Source organism: Pararge aegeria, chromosome 6, assembly GCF_905163445.1.
Source record: "Pararge aegeria chromosome 6, ilParAegt1.1, whole genome shotgun sequence".
NCBI lineage: Eukaryota > Metazoa > Arthropoda > Insecta > Lepidoptera > Nymphalidae > Pararge > Pararge aegeria.
Genome location: NC_053185.1, coordinates 3,210,316 through 3,232,592, shown reverse-complemented (window position 1 = coordinate 3,232,592; position 22,277 = coordinate 3,210,316). Strand labels below are relative to the sequence as shown.

At 36.6% G+C, this 22,277-nt stretch overlaps 1 protein-coding gene and 1 non-coding gene across 3 annotated transcripts in view; both read left to right on the top strand.

The window, feature by feature from the left end:
* LOC120624458 (solute carrier family 2, facilitated glucose transporter member 1-like) overlaps positions 1-20,823 on the top strand; it is a 30,871-nt gene extending 10,048 nt beyond the window's left edge. For both annotated transcript variants that reach the window (XM_039891020.1, XM_039891021.1), the window contains exons 2-11: positions 902-1,048; positions 2,927-3,087; positions 4,872-4,996; positions 5,734-5,874; positions 8,089-8,226; positions 8,653-8,849; positions 9,455-9,667; positions 15,647-15,749; positions 16,929-17,097; positions 19,093-20,823. In XM_039891020.1, the coding sequence (XP_039746954.1) occupies positions 902-1,048; positions 2,927-3,087; positions 4,872-4,996; positions 5,734-5,874; positions 8,089-8,226; positions 8,653-8,849; positions 9,455-9,667; positions 15,647-15,749; positions 16,929-17,097; positions 19,093-19,201 (1,503 nt within the window). In that variant the 3' untranslated portion in view covers positions 19,202-20,823. The remainder of the gene's footprint in view (positions 1-901; positions 1,049-2,926; positions 3,088-4,871; positions 4,997-5,733; positions 5,875-8,088; positions 8,227-8,652; positions 8,850-9,454; positions 9,668-15,646; positions 15,750-16,928; positions 17,098-19,092) is intronic.
* Positions 15,935-16,050, top strand: LOC120624823. Its single transcript, XR_005658781.1, has one exon. It is a non-coding gene; the product is annotated as a U5 spliceosomal RNA (small nuclear RNA).
* Positions 20,824-22,277: the final 1,454 nt, after the last annotated feature.

Below are 22,277 nucleotides of genomic sequence, written 5' to 3'. Positions count from 1 at the left end.
AATCAATCTGCTTTCGGGCCATGCTCACTCACAGAATTGAAAGCATCCAGAATCCTCATTCAGCCATTATCGTATGCTGTGCAATTGTGCCCAAAACCGATGAAAACTCCCCGCACACTCTCTTAACACCCGCGGAATGTTACTAGCTCACAAACATTTTCCCATTTTATGGTAAACGTTTAGACCATTTGAGGTAAAATAATTACTGTCAATTGGAATTAACTGACTAACCGCCTGTTCGAGAAACACTACTAAAGTGAAGTGGTTTTGGATGCTTCAATATTAGTCGTGTAAACGGTTTCTGTATGTTGTCAATTCTGTGGTCACACTAACTGTCTCTTGAATACGGTAACCAAAGGAGTTTGAAACTCCTCAAACGTATTATGCATTAGTAAGCCGATATATTTGTTTGTTATGAACGATGCCACGTAGTTACGTTAATAGAGATTCTATTGCACAACAATATCGCTAGTTTATATGCGTTTGTTTAATTTTATTGAAGACGTTGTTTAATAGTATTTATTTATTGTTATCTAATTATTTATTATATCGTAAATAATATATTATTAGGTTTTTTTATATTTTTAATATTTATTTTATTTATTTATTTTATAAGTTAGATGCATTTGCGTATGAATTAGTTTTATGTATTTATTTATTAGCGTTTATGTATTAGTATTTAATTATTCGTTTGTATGTACATATTTTATATTTTGTACTACCTGCTGTTTTTTTTTTCCCTAATTCTAAGGTTGCCTGGCAGAGACCGCTACTGAGCGATAAGGCTGCCTTTTGTATTCTGCTTCTATTTTTAATGTTTCTGTTTTCTTGTATAATTCTTTTACTTCATCTGGTGTACAAATAAAGAGTAATAATAATGGATACTAACGGTTCTTTCCAGGTAGCAAACGAACACCAACATTTGACCCAAACACACGAGTACAAAGCAGGATGGTCATTCTATTTGGTGCTGGCTGGTGTCATTACGACCTTGGGCTCGTCACTGCCAGTCGGCTTCAACATTGGAGTTGTCAACACACCGGCTGACGTAAGCTATTCTCAGTGGCGGGCATAGAGGGTATGCACAGGGTATGCAGATGATATAAAAATAAGAAAATCTCCCGTACGAGTTATAAATACTTAAGGATAGGCTTTTTGACGCGTTTCGCTATTCGCGTAGAATAGTAAACTGACAACAGCGATGTATTCTTTTCTTTTTTTTTTGCTGTCCGTCTTATTAGGCGCTGCGTATTAATAAAAGTCACGATGAATACCATCTAAGTGCTAGTGACACGGATTTAAGCGCCAACATAATATTTGTAATGCGACCTTATAATGTGGGATACCGTTCATAGCCCCCTCGAGTGTTCTGAGAAGTGTAACGGTCCAGCCGACTCCAAACCCTTAACCTAAGATCATGTCGGAGAAACAGGCCCCGTTATTTTCGTACCATATGTATTTGATAATGCCGAAAATTCAGAACACCGACCAACCTTTTTGGCAACCGGTCTGTTCGCATACAAGAGTAGGTAAGCTCTGTTATAAGTTAACTCCTGACTGCAATCTTGCCTGGCAGTAAGTTATGATGCAGTCTAAAACTCTTACAATGCTCATCCTTAAGTTTTTTATAATTCATCCCCTGTGTATACCCTCTATGCACGCCACTGGCTATTCCATGAGCATCAATTTTTCGGCCATCTAATTTTCTCCCGAACGTTGAACGCAGGGTGACAGATTACTAGTGCGGTGAATACGCAAGTGAATCCCGTACTCTCACTTATAGGTCTGTCGAGGAACACACAGAGTTTTTTAGTGGATGCAAGTCCCATTTTGACGCAGTGGGCAGCGACCCTGCTTTCTGAGTCCATGGCCGTGGGTTCGATTCCCACAACTGGAAAATGTTTGTGTGATGAACATAAATGTTTTTAGTGTCTGGGTGTTTATCTGTATATTATTCATCAGTCATCTAAGTACCCATAACACAAGCTACGCTTCCTTTGGGTGTTAGATGGCGATGTGTGCATTGTCGTAGTATATTTATTATTATCGAGATTTACTCTCACGCCCGTGTACAAAATAAATATTTATAGTGTGCCAAAACAACATTAATATAATTATTTAGGTAAATAGAGATTAATGCACTTAAATATACATTACATAAATACATTATTATTAAATATTACATACCGTCCGTTAACCCTATGCTTCAGGTAATTTTCTCTGTATAAAAAAAAGGGTGACAGCTGATAGCTTTCGTAGGGTGACCATAATAATCTATATCGAAGTTCTAATTTTTGATTTTTCGACCGACAAAGCAGTTGTTTATAATAATAATATTTTTTATTTGGTAACTATGACCCATCTACACTATACATAACAGGATAATTAAAAACTAAACAAAATCAAAAAAACTTACATGAAATATTAATAGTAATAAAAATAACTTTCAATTCAGATAAAAATACATAGCTACAACAATAACAATGTAATAACTTTTAATTCAGATAAAATCCAGAGCTAAAACAGTAACAATGACCTTATATAATATAGTAATATATTATAAATTAAATTGGTCAAATATATAAATAATAAATAATTAGGAATCTCCTAATTAAGGTACCAACCCAGTGCTCCGTAAAGGGATTTTCCAATTTATTGCTGAATATTTTAAAAATATGGTTGGAGCTTCAGCACATTCTGCTCACCATTGATGCAGATCTTTTTCTCATGATTGCGTAGAAGTCATCAACGTGATTCTCCGCAAACATTTTTGATGCACTGCAGAAGCGCGAATTAAGACAAAAAATTACATATTAGAATTTCGTGGAGTTTAATATAAAGCTTGTAAATCGGAGACTCGTATCTATTTATTAAAGTTTTCAGAATGCCGTTACTGCTTACTCACATGATTGAACTTTCATTCCAGCTCATTAAAACTTTCTGCAACGAGAGTTTCATAACCCGCTACGACGTGGCACTGAGCAAGACATGGTTGAACGTGCTGTGGTCTTCCATCGTGTCCATATTCATCATCGGTGGATGCACTGGCTCCATACTGGGTTCAGTTTTGGCTGACAAACTGGGCAGGTAAATATTTAACGAAAGAAGTTGTCCCCAGAGTAAATATTAATGTGTCAAACGTCTTCCTTTATAGACATACTCGAGGTCCCTCGCGACTTCGTCCGCGTAAAAGTCAACCTTAAAAGGTAGACATATGCTGTCCCAGGCTTTTTTTAGAACTTTTGAAGGAGAAAAATTTTTTTATACGTGATTTTAACGAAACTTAAACCGTTTACGCAGCGCACGAAGCGAAAGGTCTTAAAAGGAAAAAAACCCCGATTTTTAAATATTCTACATTTGTGTTATGCTCCTATTAGGCTTAACGTGATGAGATATACTCTATATCCTTCTTCGATAGATGGGCTATTTTATAGAGTTTTTCTAATCAGACTCGTGTCTGAATAAATCAGCCGGCAGACAGGCGGGCAGGCAGGCGGGCAGACACGATCGAACAGACAGAGTCTTAGGGAAAGGGTATCGTTTTATTCTTTGGGTACTGAATCTTAAAAAGGACCAGTCGGTGTCAGTTGTCATTGTCAATATTCATCAGAACATTTTACTAGTCCAATTAATGTCCGCTTAATCGAATTCGCCTTACTGGATATAAATTAGATTCGGACTCCTTGGTTGTTAGATCAGTCAGTCAGTCAATCACCTTTGCCTGTATAGATATACCAAGTTTAATTGACATTACTTAAAAAATGGCTTAAAAAATCAGAAACTTTAATTTTCATCTACAATTTAATGTCTTTGGGGGTGGAATTTTTAAACACGTATTTCTTTATTTTTAATCAAAAACCTTAAATCGAAGTTTCATGTTCTAAAAATATACTGATAAATGAAAGATTTTATATAAACTTTCATCGCCCATTTTACTTTCTTAGGGTTGGAATTTTTAGAAATCCTTTCTTAGCGATGCAAATTAATTATGTATGCTGTTTGAAACAATTGAAATCGTTTTCGTAACCTAAGCATTGCAACCTTGTTAGGTACCTACGGAAACACTGGATTGCGCGCGCGATTGTTAAGTACTAAAATAATATTTTTTTTAACTTCCTTACAAGTATTTTTAGGACTTGCAAGTAGTTATTTATCCTACTGTTTATCACTGCTGACTGGTCCTATTTTGGCGCATTTTTATATATATAAAGATATACTCATCATATACCGAAGAATCCTTAAGAGATGTCTATGAAACCTTACTTACACAAAGTCAACATCTCCTGAGGATGCTCCGGTTTCGGAGCGAAACCTGCGTAGAGGGTACATTGCCGAAGATCTGTTTGGTGTGGAGTATAAAGATTGAAGAAATTATACAAAATAACGCCTAATTCTTATCGTTGAAGGCCGATTGACGCAGTTTGCCGCGACCCTGCTTTCTGAGTCCAAGGGCCCACAACGATTTCGATTCCCACTACTGGAAAATGTGTGTGTGTGTGATGAACATAAGTGTTTTTCGGTGTCTGGGTGTTTGTATGTATAAGTATTTATGTAATTATAAAAATATGCATCAGTCATCTTAGCACCCATAAGACAAGCTACGCTTACTTTGGGGCTAGATAGCGATGTGTGTATTAATAAAATAAAAAATAAAAAAAAAAAAAAAAAAATCATTTTATTTCAGGTCGGGGACCCATATACAAAATTTAACACAAAATAAATAAAATATATAGATAAGACAGAATTTAAAAATTAATAAATAAAGTATTGTCTTAGTATATTCATTTACTTATAATCGTGTATCATGGAATTCCGCAAAGTAACGCCTGCTTTTATGCAATATACTCACAATATTGTTTTTCTTTTCACAGAAAAAAGGCGACAATATTAACGAATATTTTGTCCCTCGCCGGCGCCGTGCTTTTTCTATTCTGCCGCGAAGCAGACTCTGTAGAAATGCTGCTCATTGGTAGATTACTTGTCGGTCTGTCCGGAGGTAAATGAATAATTTAATTATAAAGAATAGTAAAAAAAATTCCCTAGTTGGAAGCTTCGGCCTTGGCTAATTACCACCCTAGCGAAGCGAGTTAGCGTTTCGGTACGATGTCGCGTAGAATTCAATTAGAGGTATGGATCACCAGACAGTGGCGTGCAATTCATACATGCGTATTAGCACTGCCTACCGAAAAGTTGTATGTAACTTGTAAAAGGGGTAGAGTTTACGGCTTTATGCCTACCCTGATCCAAAACCCAGTGCACACCTATTGCCACTATGCGATTGCAGTCAAGGGATAAAAATTGGGTTATAATAACATTAGCCCAGTGGGTAAAAGCTCGACTTTACTTCCGTGGGGTCGAGTTCGAATCCCAGCACGCATCTCTTAATTTTCTAAGTTATGTGCGTTTTAAGTAATTAAGATATCACTTGCTTCAACGGTGAAGGAAAACATCGTGACGGAACGTGCATGCCTGATAGTTCTACATAATGTTCTCTTTTAGAACATTATGTAGAACTCTCAGTGTTTGGATTCCACCAATCCACTCTGGGCCAGCGTTGATTACGGCCTTTACCGCATCTCATTGTTGGAGGGGACCCCATGGCCTGTAATGGGTTGACGTCATGATGATGAGTTCCAGACCGAGAGTTCCAGAGATTAGCGCATTCAAACAAAAAGTCAAACTTGTTCAGATTGTTTATTGGTTCTGAATAACTAATGTCATATTTTTCTCCAGGTTTAACAACCAGTATAGTCCCGATGTATTTAACCGAACTGTCGCCAGCGGCACTAACAGGCGCGATGGGCGTGGCGTGTCCAATGGGCGTCAATGTTGGCGTGTTCGTTGGACAAGTTATGGGCCTTGACTCTATATTGGGTGAGTTCCGGTCAAAAAGCAACTCAGACCTCCCCGAAAACGGATTTAAAGTCTTTTGTATGTAATGTATAGAAGCAGGCGTTACTTTGCGGAATTCCATGACATATTAAAATTAGGGTTATACCGAAAAATGCTCAGAATCAGGTGACACGGTTTCTCATCATTGCATTACTTAAACGATAAAAAAGCTTGGGTGTGAATTGCTTCATAGCTATTATTTTATTGTGAGATGGTGATAGCAAAAAAAATTTACCCGGCTAAGTTTGTTGAGGGCTCTTCTTAGACCATGGCGAGTATGGAACCCTCCTAGCTTTAGTTTTAAGTTATAACCATATTTCTGAGAAAATTTACCATGGTAATGTATATATTTTTTTTACATTATCAGAAAGAAGAGTTTTCAACGAACCAAAAAATCCCCAACTTTTTTAAAAGCTAATATTTTGACGCGAGAATTTTCCATTGAAAATTAGGGTGTTTTTTTGATATTAAGTCAAAGCAAGGTGAAAAAATAAATATTTCAAATCAAAAAATTACAGTGTCTTTAGAACATAAATAGGTAAGTTATCACAAAATTTCGTGAATGAAAACGTGAAATGAAAAAATTTTTTTTGCTTAAGATTAAAATAAAAAACCAAAAACTTGATTATTTGAATTTTTCACATAAATTTTGAGGTTATGTGATAAAAGTGATATTACAAAAGTTGTAGGTCTCTTTATTACCTACAACCTTGTCATTTCATTTTTTCCATAGGACTTATCCTTAAAAACTCACCCCCTTCCACTTTCCGACCTCAGATCGCCCGTAAATTATTTTTCCTTTCATTTATGTTATATTCTCGTCCTTTTTTAACGGGTTTCATCCTACTGTATTTTTTTTTCACTTTTTACCATTTTATAAATTATCGACCTTAATTAATAGTATATATAAGTTTAATTAGTTTAATTTTTTCTTTTTCCTTGTTTGGGTTGCCTGGCGCAGATCGCATTTTAGCGATAAGGCGGTCCATTGCACCCGTGTGTTTTATTTAGTGTTTTTTTGTAATTTCATTATGTTAGGTGTACAATAAAGTATAATTTCATTTCAAAAATAAACTTACTTTGCTTTGACGTTGATGGAAAAACATCGTGAGGAAACCTGCATGATTTAATGTAATCGAGATGTTAACATTTTTTTTTTTGCCTTACAGTACTTCATTAGGTTCTCAAGAGCGTGTGATGTCTACCAATCCGCATTAGGCTAGAGTAGTAGACTGCGGCTTTAACCCTTCCTTATTCTGGGAGAAGACCCGTGCCCTAATAAATATGTACCAGAATCAGTTCTCGAAAACAACGAATACAGACTGTATTTTGACCGTGCAATTCTTACTGATAGAACAATCTATTACAATAGACCTGACATTGCACTTCAAGATAAAAAGAACCGAACTGCAATCATCATAGACATAGCTATACCCAACACACATAATTTACCAAACACAATATCCGAAAAACTTTCAAAATATACAGACCTTAAAGACGAGATAAAGCGCATGTGGCGGCTTAATGAAGTTAACATAGTTCCCATAGTATTATTCACTACAGGTGTCATTCGCAAACAACTTCACCAGTCACTCAGCTTGCTCAATTTACCGGAATTCACCTACATATCTCTCCAAAAAGCTGTAATCCTGAACACTTGCAGGATAGTCCGTAAATTCTTACAGGGTAGTGAAGAGCCTACACGTCGAACTGGTGAACCCACGCACAATCACAATAGTATCCACCAACAACATTCTACACAGCATGACATTTCCCACAAACACAATCCTACACACATACAAACCCACAACCTTAATGATTAACTTAATTAATTATTAAGTAATTGTCTTTTTTTTTGACTCTGGGTGTGCATTTGACTTAGGTCCGTGCACACCTGAAATACCAGCTGTTAGCTGAGACACTAAAGTGTACACAGATAATAATAATATTTATTTATTTGCCAAACTGTGGGTACATAACAAGAACACATTTCACTAAACAGACCCTTCACAACCGAAGGTCACAGACGGCGTGCAAATGTTTATAAAAATAAAAAATAAAACATAAATTACTTTACAATTTAAAGAATAAAAATACAATAATCATAAATAAGTAATAATGTCATTTTAAATTAATAAGGCAAATAATACAATTACAAATGGGCTGGTAATTGATGCTGATGATGTTGTTTTCCAGGTGGTGAGAACGATTGGCCCTACCTTCTGTCCGTTTATGCGTTGCTAGTCATAGTAAGCCTACCGGTGCTGTGTATACTGCCCGAGAGCCCAAAGTACCTCTTTGTTGTTAAGAGAAACGAGGCAGCTGCCATTAGTGGTGAGAATTTATTGTTTACCACCTATCCGCTAGTTCATACTAATGCAATGATATAAATGCGAAAGTGTTTTTGTTTTGATGTGAAACATCTTTAGGCGGAGGGTAAACCTGATTTATGGCGTGGCGACGCATCGCCACGCTATATAATTGAATTTTTGTATTTCGTATGTAACGATAAAAAATAATATTCATTTTGTATAAAACAGTCATTATTAACCGACTTAAAAAAAGGAGTGGTTATCCATTTGGTTTTATTACTGAAGAATAAATGAAGTTTTACAAGCATTCGTTCACTGTCAAAGCTACTGAATTGTGGAATGCACTATAATATAAACTATAACACTATAATATATATATATATACATATACATACATATATATATTTATATTATAGTGTTGAGTGTTGATTTCATTTATGTCTTTCAGAACTGAGCCGTCTCAGAGGTGTGTCACCAAGTGTCCTTACAGAGGATTTAGAATTATTGAAAGAAGAGAGCAGAAACGAGGGTAGTTCAGGGGAAAATTGGAGCATGCTGAGAGTGCTAAAGGAACCGAAGTTGCGTTTGCCGCTACTGCTGACGTGTTCCATGCAAGCCGGACAACAGACCAGCGGCATCAATGCGGTAAGATGAAAATAATTCACGGCCTATTGGCGTAGTGGGCAGCGACCCTGTTTTCCGAGTCCGAGGCTGTGGGTTCGATTCCTACAACTGGAGAATGTTTGTGCGGTGAACATGATGCATGAGCTTAAATTATTTATTTATTTATGAATTTGTAAACAGGTCGTAAAGCTCTTAACCAAATTCCGCTTAACAGCATGCACATCATGTTTGTATAATAGTAATTATTTTGTGAAATAATGTCGCACCTCAATAGTCACTAATTGCATAGTAACTTTTATTCATTAAGAATTCCTTACATTTCTCCTCAAAAGGTTTATATTTATATGTATTAAGAGGGTCCTCTATAACCTGTCTGTATCTCGGCCGCCGCATGCATTTTTGGGTAACCAGCTTTAAGGAAGCGGCCCTAAATTCCCCCTTGTATTTTTTTTTATTTTTGCCAGTCTGTCTGTCTGTACCTTGGGCGGCTTATGCATTTTTTAGGTGTCCGGAGGGGGGGGGGACCCCAAGCTGGTTATTTCCATGTCGCTCTTCAAATTATTTATGGGTTTCGGCTGTTTTTGTAGTGGTAGTTTTTCCGTATTTAATGTGAAGGTTTCTTGCAGGTGTTCTACTACTCGCAGACGATCTTCCGGCAGGCGGGGCTGTCGGCGCAGCGGGCGCAGTACGCCACCATCGGCTCGGGCGCCATCAACGTGTGCACGGCGGCGCTCATGCTGCGGCTACTGCCGCGCGCCGGCCGCCGCCCGCTGCTGCTGGCCTCCGTGCTGGCGGCCTCGCTGCTGCTGGCGACGCTGGCTGCCGCTATGGCGTTGATTGTAAGCTTTGATTTATAAATTTTAAAATGCATATAAAAATTTTCGGAACCGACAGGATTTGAACCTGCGACTCTATAACTCCTCCAATTAGTAGGTAAAAACACTAATAAAAAATTATAAAAATATAAAAAAAGCAATGTGTTTTGTGCAAAGTTTTTTGGTGGGTAGGCGTTAAATAAATAAGTCGAAAAATTTTCTGCTCCGTTTTTAATAATTAATTAAATTTACATTAAGTGCTTAGGAGTGCTAAAATATGTACCTGTGAATAGCCTAAGTCCAAAAGCTTGCTCACAAACATTTGCACAAAACTTATCCTTAACAGTGACCGTGTGCAATACTTAACCTAACTTTAACACTGACACGTACAATGGAAGCACTTAAAAGAAGCTTGAACGAGATCAATGATCACTTTAATGCAAGAATGGCGGAATTCCAAAAGGAGTTAAAGGGTGCCATCCCTGCCACTAGTCCAACTTCTAACATCAACTCGCAGTTTGGGGCGTTTAGATCGTTTGTTCTTACTGCCTTGGAGAATCTGCAGCTGCAGGTGGAGCTTTTGGCAAGACAGCAGGATGAAATAGAAATGCGGTCAAGAAAGAAGATTCTTCTTGTGCATGGAGTTGCTGAGTCAGACAAAGATGAGCCCAGTGCTTTAGTGTGTAAAGTTTTATCCGGGCACCTTAAAGTGTCAAAACTGTCCCCAGACTCTTTAAGCCGCTGTCATCGCTTGGGTCGTATGGGTGGTAACAAACCTCGTGCTGTTCTTATTAAATTCAGAGACTCGTCACTCAGGGATGCAGTTTGGTCGGCTAAGACTAACTTGAAGGGCACCGGGGTAACCATTTCTGAATTCCTTATTAAAAGTCGCCACTCTACATTCCTTGCGGCTCGACAGCGATTTGGTGTGGCGAGGTGTTGGACCAGGAACGGGACCATTATGGTGCTTGACTCCAGTGGGAAACGGCATCGCGTCACGACTATGACAGAGTTGAACGCTATCCCATCTTCCATTCAGGATGTGCCTGTGCCTGCCGTTGCGCCTGCCGTTGCGCCTGCTACTTCGTTTGAAGCCCCCAAGGACACCAGAGCCGCCAACACAAGAATGAAGCGTATCATTAAAAAATGAATACAACTAGTTTCTTTTAAAATTACAGTTCTTGGCACTGTTCTGTTTGGCTCGCTTTGTATTTGTTCTGTTATGAAATAATTAGTATAATCTTTTTTGGTAGTAGCTTCTAATCAATTTATTATGTTCTTTGTTGTAGTTTACTTTATACTTTTGTTTAATTATTTAGGTTTTGTTATTGTGGGTAAGAGCACTCTCAATGTCTGACAATGACATCTGACAAGCGGTGACAGATGACTTTGACTGACGAGTATTTGGTAGTTCGTTTAGAAACATAACCAAATTGAAGCATAGACTTTATAAGGCCTGCAACACACTATTATGTTTTATTGTTATTTTGTTATACGCAGTTTTGTTAATTGTTTTTTTTTTTTGTTTAACCTCAATATTTTCTGTGCAAATGTTTTAATTGTCTAATATTCTTATGTTTTCAAGATGCAGCTGGCGGATTAGGAAAATCTATATATTAATACCATAGTTAGAATTTTTTTTTTTTTTTTTTCTTTTACTCTTTAAGTTTATATATATATTGCTTTATATTTGTTATTTTTATTATTTTTTTTTTTATATTTATTATTTGATATATTATTTTATTCTATACAATGTCGTTGAACAGTATGGACAGTGATGTTTTTCTGTCTATGTCGTCTAGTGATGATAGTTTCCACAGTACATCTTTCCTTCCACTTGATAAAACTCTTGATTCTTGCTTCTCAGATTGTTTGAAGAACCTTAATGTCATTCATATTAATGCACAAAGTATCCCAGCTCATTATCCTGATATGCTTGCATCTTTTGATTCCCGTAACATACATGCTATACTAGTGTCTGAGTCTTGGCTTAAAACTTGTTTACCTTCTACCTCTTATTCGCTGCCAGGTTTTAGGCTTATTCGCAATGACCGTGTTGGTAAGGGGGGTGGTGGAGTAGCGATCTACTTGCGTTCTTATATTCCTTTTACTGTTATTAGTATGTCTTCACAACCCCCCTTACCTGATGCTGCTGAGCACCTACTTGTTGAAGTTCTTATTTCCCATACCAAAATTCTTCTTGGAGTGTTCTATTGTCCACCATACGTTTCTGACTACTTTCGTTCTTTTGAATCCTTATTAGAGAAAGAAGTTCCTCTTTATAGCCACTCCATTATTTTTGGAGATTTTAATACGTGTTTACTCAAAAATGATTATCGCAGCAAGAAATTTTTGACTACAGTGGAATCCTGTAATTTGTCTGTCCTGCCCCTTGCTGCTACGCATTATTCCCCTGGTTGTACTCCTTCTCTTCTTGACCTTATTATGGTATCTTCTCCGGATTTCGTCTTTAAGCATGGCCAGTGTCCTGCCGATGCATTTTCTTACCATGATTTGATTTATCTTTCATATAAAATACGTCCACTTAAAGCAAAATCGAGGGTACTTCTGCGGCGTAACTTTGGAGGAATTGACAGCCGTCGCTTGTGTGATGATGCTAGTCATCTGGACTGGGCGGCTATCGCAGCTGTTGACTCAGTTGACCGCAAAATTGAGATATTTAATTCCCTGATAACGCAACTCTACGATACGCATGCTCCGTTAAGACCAATCAAGCTGAAACATCTACCGGCGCCTTGGTTATCAGAAGAGATAAAAATTTTAATGGACAAAAAGATCGCGGCGAAATATAAATACAAAACAAATAATACTGACGCTAACCGGGAAAAATATCATAAAGCACGGAATCGCTGTAATACATTGTGTAGGGATTCTCAACGACGCCATATTCATAAGTCTGTTGAAAGTGGTGACACTGCTAAAACCTGGAAGTTTCTTGAGTCTCTTGGAGTTGGTAAATCATCTCATAGATCTTCTATTAACGTTGATATCGAACTCCTAAATAAACATTTTTCTACTTCTGATACAATTAATAGTTCCGATAAAGAACGTACTCTTAGAATTCTTTCTTCCCACTCAACTCCTAACTTTTTACCATTTACCTTCGAGTCTTTTACTGAATGTGATGTTAAGAAGAGCATAATATCCATTGCATCGAATGCTGTTGGTGTAGATAGCATTACCCGTAATATGATCATTCCAATTCTTGACGTTGTTTCCCCTATTCTAACCCATATCTTAAACTCTTCCATTCTCTGTAGCAAATTCCCTGAAGAATGGAAGTTTGCTCAGATTATTCCTCTACCTAAAAAAAACAACCCTTCATCGTTTTCTGATTTTCGCCCCATTTCTATATTACCATTTCTCTCAAAAGTTCTTGAAAAACTCGTATCTCAACAACTTACTCTCTTTCTTAATAAGAATAACCTTCTCAGTTCTTTGCAATCTGGCTTTCGTCCTGGTCATAGTACGGCTACTGCTCTTGCTAAAGTAACTGATGATATTCGATGGGCAATGGATAACAAGCAGCTAACAATTCTTATTCTGCTTGACTTTAGCAATGCCTTTAATACAGTTGACTTTGACATCTTGCTTAGTCTTTTACGCTCTATTAACATATCTCCATCAGTAATAGACTGGTTTCGGAGTTACCTCAATGGCCGTCGACAGCGCATTCAGATTGACGAGTCCTTTTCGTCTTGGTGTGATGTTGCGGCTGGGGTACCTCAGGGTGGCGTGTTATCTCCTTTACTTTTTTCTATTTTTATTAACTCTATTACTCAAAACATCTCTTCTCTCTATCACATGTATGCAGATGATATCCAAATATATCGCTCATCTACCCTTCAAAATCTTGGTTCTGCAGTTGCAGCTATAAATAATGATATGGCTGCAATTTCTGAGTGGAGCAGGCAATATGGGCTAAAAGTCAATCCTGCAAAATCAAAAGCTATCGTTATTGGTAGCTCAGGAATGATCGCGAGGGTTGATTGGCTGAGCATTCCTTCTGTTATTTATAATGGCATCGCTATTCCTTTTTGTGACTCTGTTAAAGATCTTGGTGTATACCTCGACCGGGAATTGTCATGGACAGTGCATGTCAAAGAGCTGAGTCAGAAAGTGTTTGTGGCGATGAGCTCGTTGCGAAGGCTGCAATCATTTCTTCCAATTCCGACCAAAGTTATGCTAGCACATTCTCTCTTTCTATCTATTCTCGATTATGCGGATGCAAGCTTTCTTAATCTGACCGAGGATCAGCTTAATAAACTTGAGCGTCTTCAAAATCTTGCTATTCGGTTCATATTTGGCCTTCGCAAATATGACCATGTTTCCGAATTTCGACAAAAACTCAAGTGGCTTCCTATTCGTCGTCGCCGGGATATGCATGTACTTTCTCTTCTGTACTGTGTGTTATTTCATCTAAATACTCCCTCGTATTTAAAAGAGAAGTTCACTTTTCTTGGTGAGCAATCTGGTGTAAGATCGTGCCGTGCGCTGACGCTGTGTATGCCTTATCATAGGACAAAATTTTATAAGCGTTCGTTTAGCGTACGAGCTGTGGAGTTGTGGAATGCGCTTCCATTGAGCATACGACGATCCAAATCACTGGCGATATTTAAAAGAGCAGTTAAGGCCCATTATATTGTTAACGACTTTTAATAGTATGTATATATGTACTTACTCATTTATTGCATGTTAAAGTATTTAATTATGTAAGTGTTGTTATTATATATATTAGTTTATTTTTATATTTATTTATTTATTATATTATTTACTTTTTATCTATTTGTGCACACTAGTTTATGTATTGGCATGTAGTTATTTGCATGTATGTATTTTAATATTTGTACCACCAGCAGTCTATTCTCCTCTTCTTTTTTTTTTTCCTAATTCTAAGGTTGCCTGGCAGAGATCGCTATTAAGCGATAAGGCCGCCTTTTGTATTACTACTTCTTTCGATGTTTCTGTTTTTGTTATATTTTAAATGTTGTGGTATACAAATAAAGAGTTTAATAATAATAATGTGTCATCACTTGTTTCAAACGTGTCTCATTGTCATATGGACCTTTGAAAAAGTAGATCGATACTGCAACGTTTCCTACTAGATGACGCTACAGTCGCTATAAGACTGATGTGAAAGGCATATACTAATTTCGGCATTGATGGTGAAAGCGCTCCGGCCGCGATTGCCCAAGAGTCGCAGGTTCAAATCCTGTCGTTTCCGAATATTTTTATATGTATTTTAAATGTATAAAATTGATGATACCCACGCTTTGAATTAAGAACATACGGAATCCTCATTCAGCTTTTATTGCATGCAGTGCATTGTGTACAAACAGTAGGTATATTATGAAAATGAAGCTTTATTTGCTATACTTCGCGAAAAGCAGGAGAGTCTGTATGGTGTAATTTATAATTTCTTCAATCCTTATACTCCACACCAAACATATCTTCGGCAATGTGAGGGTACATTGCCGAAGATCGCACGTTTCGCACCGGAGCATCCTCAGGTGATTTTTTTCTTTATTTGTAGTGATACAAATCTATCTTGTAATGAGGCCCGCTTCAGCTGTAGTGATACAAATCTAAATGCTAATTGATATAGTTTTTTTATCATCATCACTCACATCAACAACAACCTCGACGTCCTCTGCAGATAGGGCTTTTGTTAAAACTTCAACGGTCCTGGGTCGCTTGATAATTAAATAAAATAAATAAAAGAGAGCTCAAAAAACACATGGTTATAAAATTTGACTGGATTCACATTAGAACTTGATAGCAATGGGGCCACCCTAATAATAATCGGATAATACTCTCAAACAATTCAACAAATTAAAATCACCAAAAAAAAAATTAAAAAACATTAAACAAACATTTAAAACAATTACGGAAATTAACCTTGATACCATACCATAGATATCAGCTTAAATTACTTACCATCCATTTCTTGGTATACTCAACCAGTTTAATTTTTTTTTTCAGGATGCAGCGTCGTGGATGCCTTACGTCTGCATGATCGCAGTGTTGGCCTACGTTCTAGTCTACGGGTTTGGACTTGGTCCGATACCATATTTTATTGCTTCAGGTACTTATTACATAACAGCGCCATCTATACAGTCTGCGAGAACTAAGAAGGCATGCGTCATCGCAGATTTTCTAGTATCGCTATACACCGCTAGATGTCGCTATATCAAAGCTTGTACATTATGTATCGCGCTATGGAGATTTTTTGTTAAGATACATAAGTACTGAGAGAAATCACTTTATTGTTAACTCTGGTTTCCCTTCAAAACGTATAAATCTTTCGCCTTTTACTAAAGATTTCCGTGGAGGGGAACACTCAAATGAGTCTTTAATATTTTTGACAGTCTTATTTCGGTAAGACTTAATTATATATATTAGTCACTGGGCACACACCCTCTCTGTTATGATAACTGATAATTGTCAGAAACCGAGAGCCTATACTTAACAAAGATCAACATAATATGGGGATTAGAAGTCTTAAATATGTTTAGGCTTTTAAAAAATAAATAAATAAACTACGACAATACACAATTACACACACACACATCGACATCTAGCCCCAAAGTAAGCGTAGCTTGTGTTATGGGTACTAAGTCAGCTGATGAATAATACACATAAATACTTACAATATACAGATAAACACCCAGACACTGAATAAACATTCATGATCTTCACACAAACATGTTCCAGTTGTGGGAATCGAACCAACGACCTTGGACTCAGAAAGCACGGTCGCTGCCCACTGCGCCTGCGCTGTTTTATTTGGCACGCTATGATTGGCTGAGTGGATGTCATGTAAAAATTGTTAACATTTAAGGAATTGTGAAAAAAAGACCTTCAATAGGAGGAAAAAAAAGACCCGCCTCTTGGTAAATTATTTATAATTTATACAAATGGGTCTCCGTGTGTCCAGAATATCACACATTATTTTTTATAGAATTATGTAAATATTAATTTAAATATGTGAAAAAAGAATGGTCTCATCAGGACACTTGAACCAATAAAGCACCGTGGGCAAATACTTAATATGCCGATTTTTCTAAAAGTATTACGATTTTTATTCAATTATAATATTATCAGACCAATTATTGTAGATTTTTGTATGATCAGAAATTGGAAAGGACTCGTTTTAGAGTCGCAAGTACTTCTGATTTTTGTTTTACAAACGTTCTGCCTAAAGAATTTTTGAGCAAATTTACTAGGGCTACAGAAATGAATAAGATTGTTTTGTGTTGGTCAGAGATGTTCGAGGTGGCGCCGCGGCCCGCGGGCATGGCGTGGGGCTCGCTCGCCAACTGGGGGGGCAACTTCCTGGTGGGCATGTGCTTCCCCACCATGCGTGACGTCATCGGCCCCTACTCCTTCTTGCTCTTCTCCGCCGTCACCATGGGGCTGTTTGTTTTTCAGAAGTGAGTACTTATATTTATTTATTTTAGTTATTTTATACACTTTACCACACACACTTTATACACCACAAAAAGAAAAACAAGTTTCAGACTTTTTTTTTTTAATTTTCATTGCCCAACTATTTATAAGGTAAGCATTCTCTACCATCAAACCTTCACAGGTGCGAGAAAAACGCTTTTTTTTCTTGAATTTTATGTAAAAGTCTTAAAAGGAATAGCAATTCCGTGACTCGTATTCGTAAACTCCTGTCCTGTGGCTCACTTCAACTCAAGCAGTTTTATTTTACTCTTTTACTAGTACTGCCGGCATGCTTATTTCTGCCGCCAAGCAGTATTGCTATGTTCCGATCTGAAGAGTGGTTGCCGGTGTTATTACAGGCACATGAGGCTTAACACTCAAAAAGTGGCTCTTAACTCCTTCTTTTCCTGGAGCCCTAGTACCTATGAGTTAACTAAAGGTACAATTAACTGCCTTGGTCTAGTAGTTAAATTATGTGTTTTACTGCACCCGAGAATTCCTAATCTATAAAACGACAATAAAATATGTTTTTCATTATACATAATAACTAATCTTAAAATTATGTCATACTAGCGTACCCAGCCCGCTTCGCCGGGCTAGATTTTGCTTTATTTTATTTAAACAATAAACTTACATCATTAAATTTTTAATTTAAGTCTCATAATATATTAAATCATTTATTTCTCTCCGTATTCATTCTCTTCTATTCTCTTCTCGAGCGGATGAAGATCAGTATCTACACCCATGTACACCCAACAATAGAATATCATCATAGTAAATAAAAGCTGTATTTGACAGTTTGACAGTTCAAAAATAGGAGTGCTCTGATCGTCACCAAACTTTACAGGATTACTCGCCAGGTCAATCCGGAGCCTATACGGAACATACCCACACACTTTCTCTTTTATATATACAGATAGATAGAAAATAGATAGATGTATACTTAGTAGGAACAATGACAATGTTTGCTAAAACGATGAGTTAAATTAATTTGTTTGAAATAATGATATTTTGTTATCGGGTATACTCATAATTTTTTTTATTTTATCGTTTTAATGATAAAATAATTATAATAATTAAATCATGTTTATTGTATGGATAAATATTATCAAGTATACTCTTGGAATGTACTTATCATTTCATTTAGTTATAGGTTGGATGCATGTCTAATGTATTCACAACAAATAAATAAAGTAACATCATCATCATCATCATCATCATCATCATCATCTCAACCAATTGACGTCCACTGCTGGACATAGGTCTTTTGTAGGGAGTTCCACAATGCACGGTCCTGGGCCGCTTGCCTCCAACGGCTCCCAGCTACTCTCCTGATGTCATCTGTCCACCTCGTTTGTTAAAGTAACATATACGCCTCAATTTGATGGACACAGGACGGCAGTTTGCAGGACCTGTTCCTTGCATGCCTTACAGAGTTTTGCTCAATTAATAAGCAATGGTTTTCCCTCTTTCAATCATCTTGTTTCTTCAAAAAATTATTGAATGAATGAATGGACGAATTAATAAAAAAACGAATGAATACACTAATATTGTACACCACATAAACATACAGAAAAATTTTCTGTATGTTTATTTGGTGTAATAAAAATATAACAAAGTTGGTATCATAATATGATTTTGATTTACAACAAATTACCTATAGCTATTAATGATTTACCATTTTTGAAATTCAAGGCAAAATAATGTGCCTGGTTGGTTGATAAATTGCTAATACTAGTTTGTTTAAGTTCTTGGATAGTAAAATAGATTTTTTTTAGGTATTAATTTAATTTGTATACTATTTTTTAACATTTTTGATTATTTTGATGATATTTTAGTTATTATATAAATGAATTGCATGGCATAGATTTGGAGTAAACATGTATACCTACAATGTTTTATGCAAATAAAAGAATTGAATTAAAAAAATATATTGTTTACTCATTTAGCGTCGACAATAATTAACTGTTTCTTTACAGGTTCTATTTTCCGGAAACTCGCGGAAAGACACCATCACAAGTAACTCAACTGTGCAGCCGCGGGTTCCGATCCCGACCGTTGGCAACTTCCACTGCCAATCACTTGTGACGCATCGAAACTGGGGAGCATTTACACGGTGACTGGACGTGACAGTGCTCGACTGAGACTGATCTGGCTATAGTTAAATGATACTCCATTTTTTCTTACTTGTCTTTAAATGTAAACAATTTTGTTATTACTTTTCGATGTTTGACATCTATTGGCGAGGGTAAAACTGATTGTTGGCATGGCGATACACGCCGTGGTGACGCACCACCACGCATACGCCACGCCACGTAAGACATAGCTTTAGCCACCTTTTTGAACAGTCTACTATTAAAACATAAATACAATAAAAAGTAACGAAAGTATTGTTTACATTATTAGACATTTAAGAATAAATAGACTTTAGATAGATTTGACGACCTCCCTGGCGTAGTTATGACGCTGTGGTCTTATTAGTGTTAGTTGGAGGGTTCGGCCGTGGCTAGTTACCAACCTATCAAAAAGACGTGCCGCCAAGCGGTTTAGCGTTCCGGCACGATGTCGTGTAGAAACCGCTTTGAGGTAGAGGTATGGGTTTAATGTAACTGCTATAAAGCTGTGGGAGAACATTTAATTTTCCCCGGGAGATAATTTTCTTTTGCCCATGCTAGCTGTGCAGGTGAGATGGCATTCAAGGGCTAAGTTTTAGTGGTATAAAAAAACACTAACACATTTCTGAGCACTCCGTCCAGTGGTGATAACTGAAGGGAAAACTGTTCGGTTCGTTTAAGTCTATAGCCCGTCCCGACTAGCCTTGTTTTAATATTTGTTACAAACAATAACATGTCACAGAAAAATGGTACATCACGTTAAATTTAAGTTAAATTAGTAATTTATTTAATCACAATCTCTAGTACGCGGCGCTGGTTCTATGTGACATTCTATTCAGTGGCGTGCACTTCATACATTCACAAAAGCACTGCCTACCTTAAAATTTATATATAATTCGTATGAGAGAAGAATTTTTGCCGTCTTATGCAATTTTCCTGCTGTATGCATACCCTGGTAAGAAACACAGTGCACGCCACTGATTCTATTGTTACTCACTCACTGTATGACGTCAAATTTGTCGGTTATTGTACTAAGACTCGCTTGCACCAAGCTGGGTTAAAGTTTCTTAACACTCGGTTCTTTAAAACTCCGGGTTAGATAGTTAAAATTTTAATGCTATATTGTTTTGCGAAAAATTAAAGAAACAGTTAGGAAACCCGGAATTTCTTTATTTTACGCTGGTAATATAAATCGACCAAATAGTAATGAGTGAACTTTTACTCTACAACTCTTTGTGTATTACTGTCTCATGTCTTTTGTGTTTTGACACGTTTCGAAAGAATCTTTAGATTGTTGGTTTTTGAAACTATATTTCAATTTGCTCTTAATAATCAATTTTGCCATTACTATTGCTGAGTTAGTGATTTAACCTTCCAATATTATTGGGTTAATAATTTGCAGCTAACTCTGAATTAAATAAAATAACCCTGGGTGGCGCAAGCGATTTTGCAAATTTGACGTCATAATATTATTTTGTCATACAGAATGACTGCCCAATTTACAATAGTGGTTTATGTGTGTTCAGCTTTATCTTATGAAATGTTTTAGAATAATAAGTATTTCGAACGTCATAAATATATTTTTCTATAATTGATAATTTTTTTGTTTCAATCATATCCACCATGAAGAGCGATGGTAGCGTAATGGGTAAGGCTTCGGCTTTCCTCTCGAAGGGACCGACTTCGAAACCCGTCACGTATCACTAACTTTTCGAAGTTGTTTGTGCTTTTTTAATTTAATTAATTAAATATCACTTTCTTTAACGGTGAAGGAATACATTGTAAGGAAATTTTTATTAGTGTTTTTACCTACACTTTAAATTTAAAATGCATATTAAAATTATTCATAAACGACAGAAATTGTAAGGAAAGATTGCTCACAATGTTTTCCTTCACCGTGCCTAAGAGTTTTTCATAATTAACTCAAGTCAAGGGCATGTAAAATCTACTAATACGCTTTTTGCCAGCGTGGTATACTATAACGGCGGTTCCTTCTCATTTTGAGGAGACCCGTGCTTTATAATGGGTTCTGTATCATGAATATACAGATGATATCCACACTCACGTGTGCGCGATTATGAACAGGAGTGCCTAGAAGTTTGTTGTTAAAGGAACAAGGTTATCGCCTCTGTTCTATGGACGGATAGATAATTAGGTCTACCGTACTCTCCGAGGCATGGCAGTGATACGCAAATTTCTTAACGCCAGGCTCGTATTGAGATTTTTGTACAGAAAACCCCAATACAATTTTTTTTGTCCTCTGGAAATCCGGGAATCGAAATCAGGAACTCTGGTAACCACTACAAAGTCATCGTCAGTATAGGCACGGAATTAGGAAATAGGCGTTGTCTTCCCCCGTGCCTTGAGCCATTGGTATCGATAATTATCACTAAAATTTGTTAATCATTAAAGTCCACCATCTCGCTTTGAAGCAGCGTGGTGGGCATATGCTCTAACAGCCTCATAAGATCCCTATAGAAGCCTATGTTCAACAGTAGGAAGTTAATAGGCTAAAGATAAATATGAAGTAAAATAAATATATTTTAGTTAAATTTGTATATTTTATGAGCACCATATACAGTAGCAGTAGTAAAATTAATATGTACAGAGTTAATGATACTATTGTTTTACATAATTGATTACAAGTTCATAAATTCTGAACTAATATGTAGTCAATACATACTGATAAAACATTGCTAAGATGTAAGTCAATAAAGGAAATCTATATATCTATATAAAACTGTAACAGGAAGATTTCTGTACAGTTAATATATTTCAAAATTTTGATAGCGAGATGCTTATCTGTCTGTCTGTCTATCTGTCTGGGCATCACGGAAAACTACTGAACGGATTTAAATAAAATTTGGTATAGTGGTAGCTGATATTCCGGGTCAACATGTAGGATAATTTCTCGATAAACAATAAGTTTCCTTCCGGAAATGGGAAGAAATTTTTTATCAATTTTACTTCATAGTTCCATTAAATTTGAACCGATTCTACTAATTCTTTTGAAAGTGTATACTATCAAGCATGTCTAATTTTAATGAAGA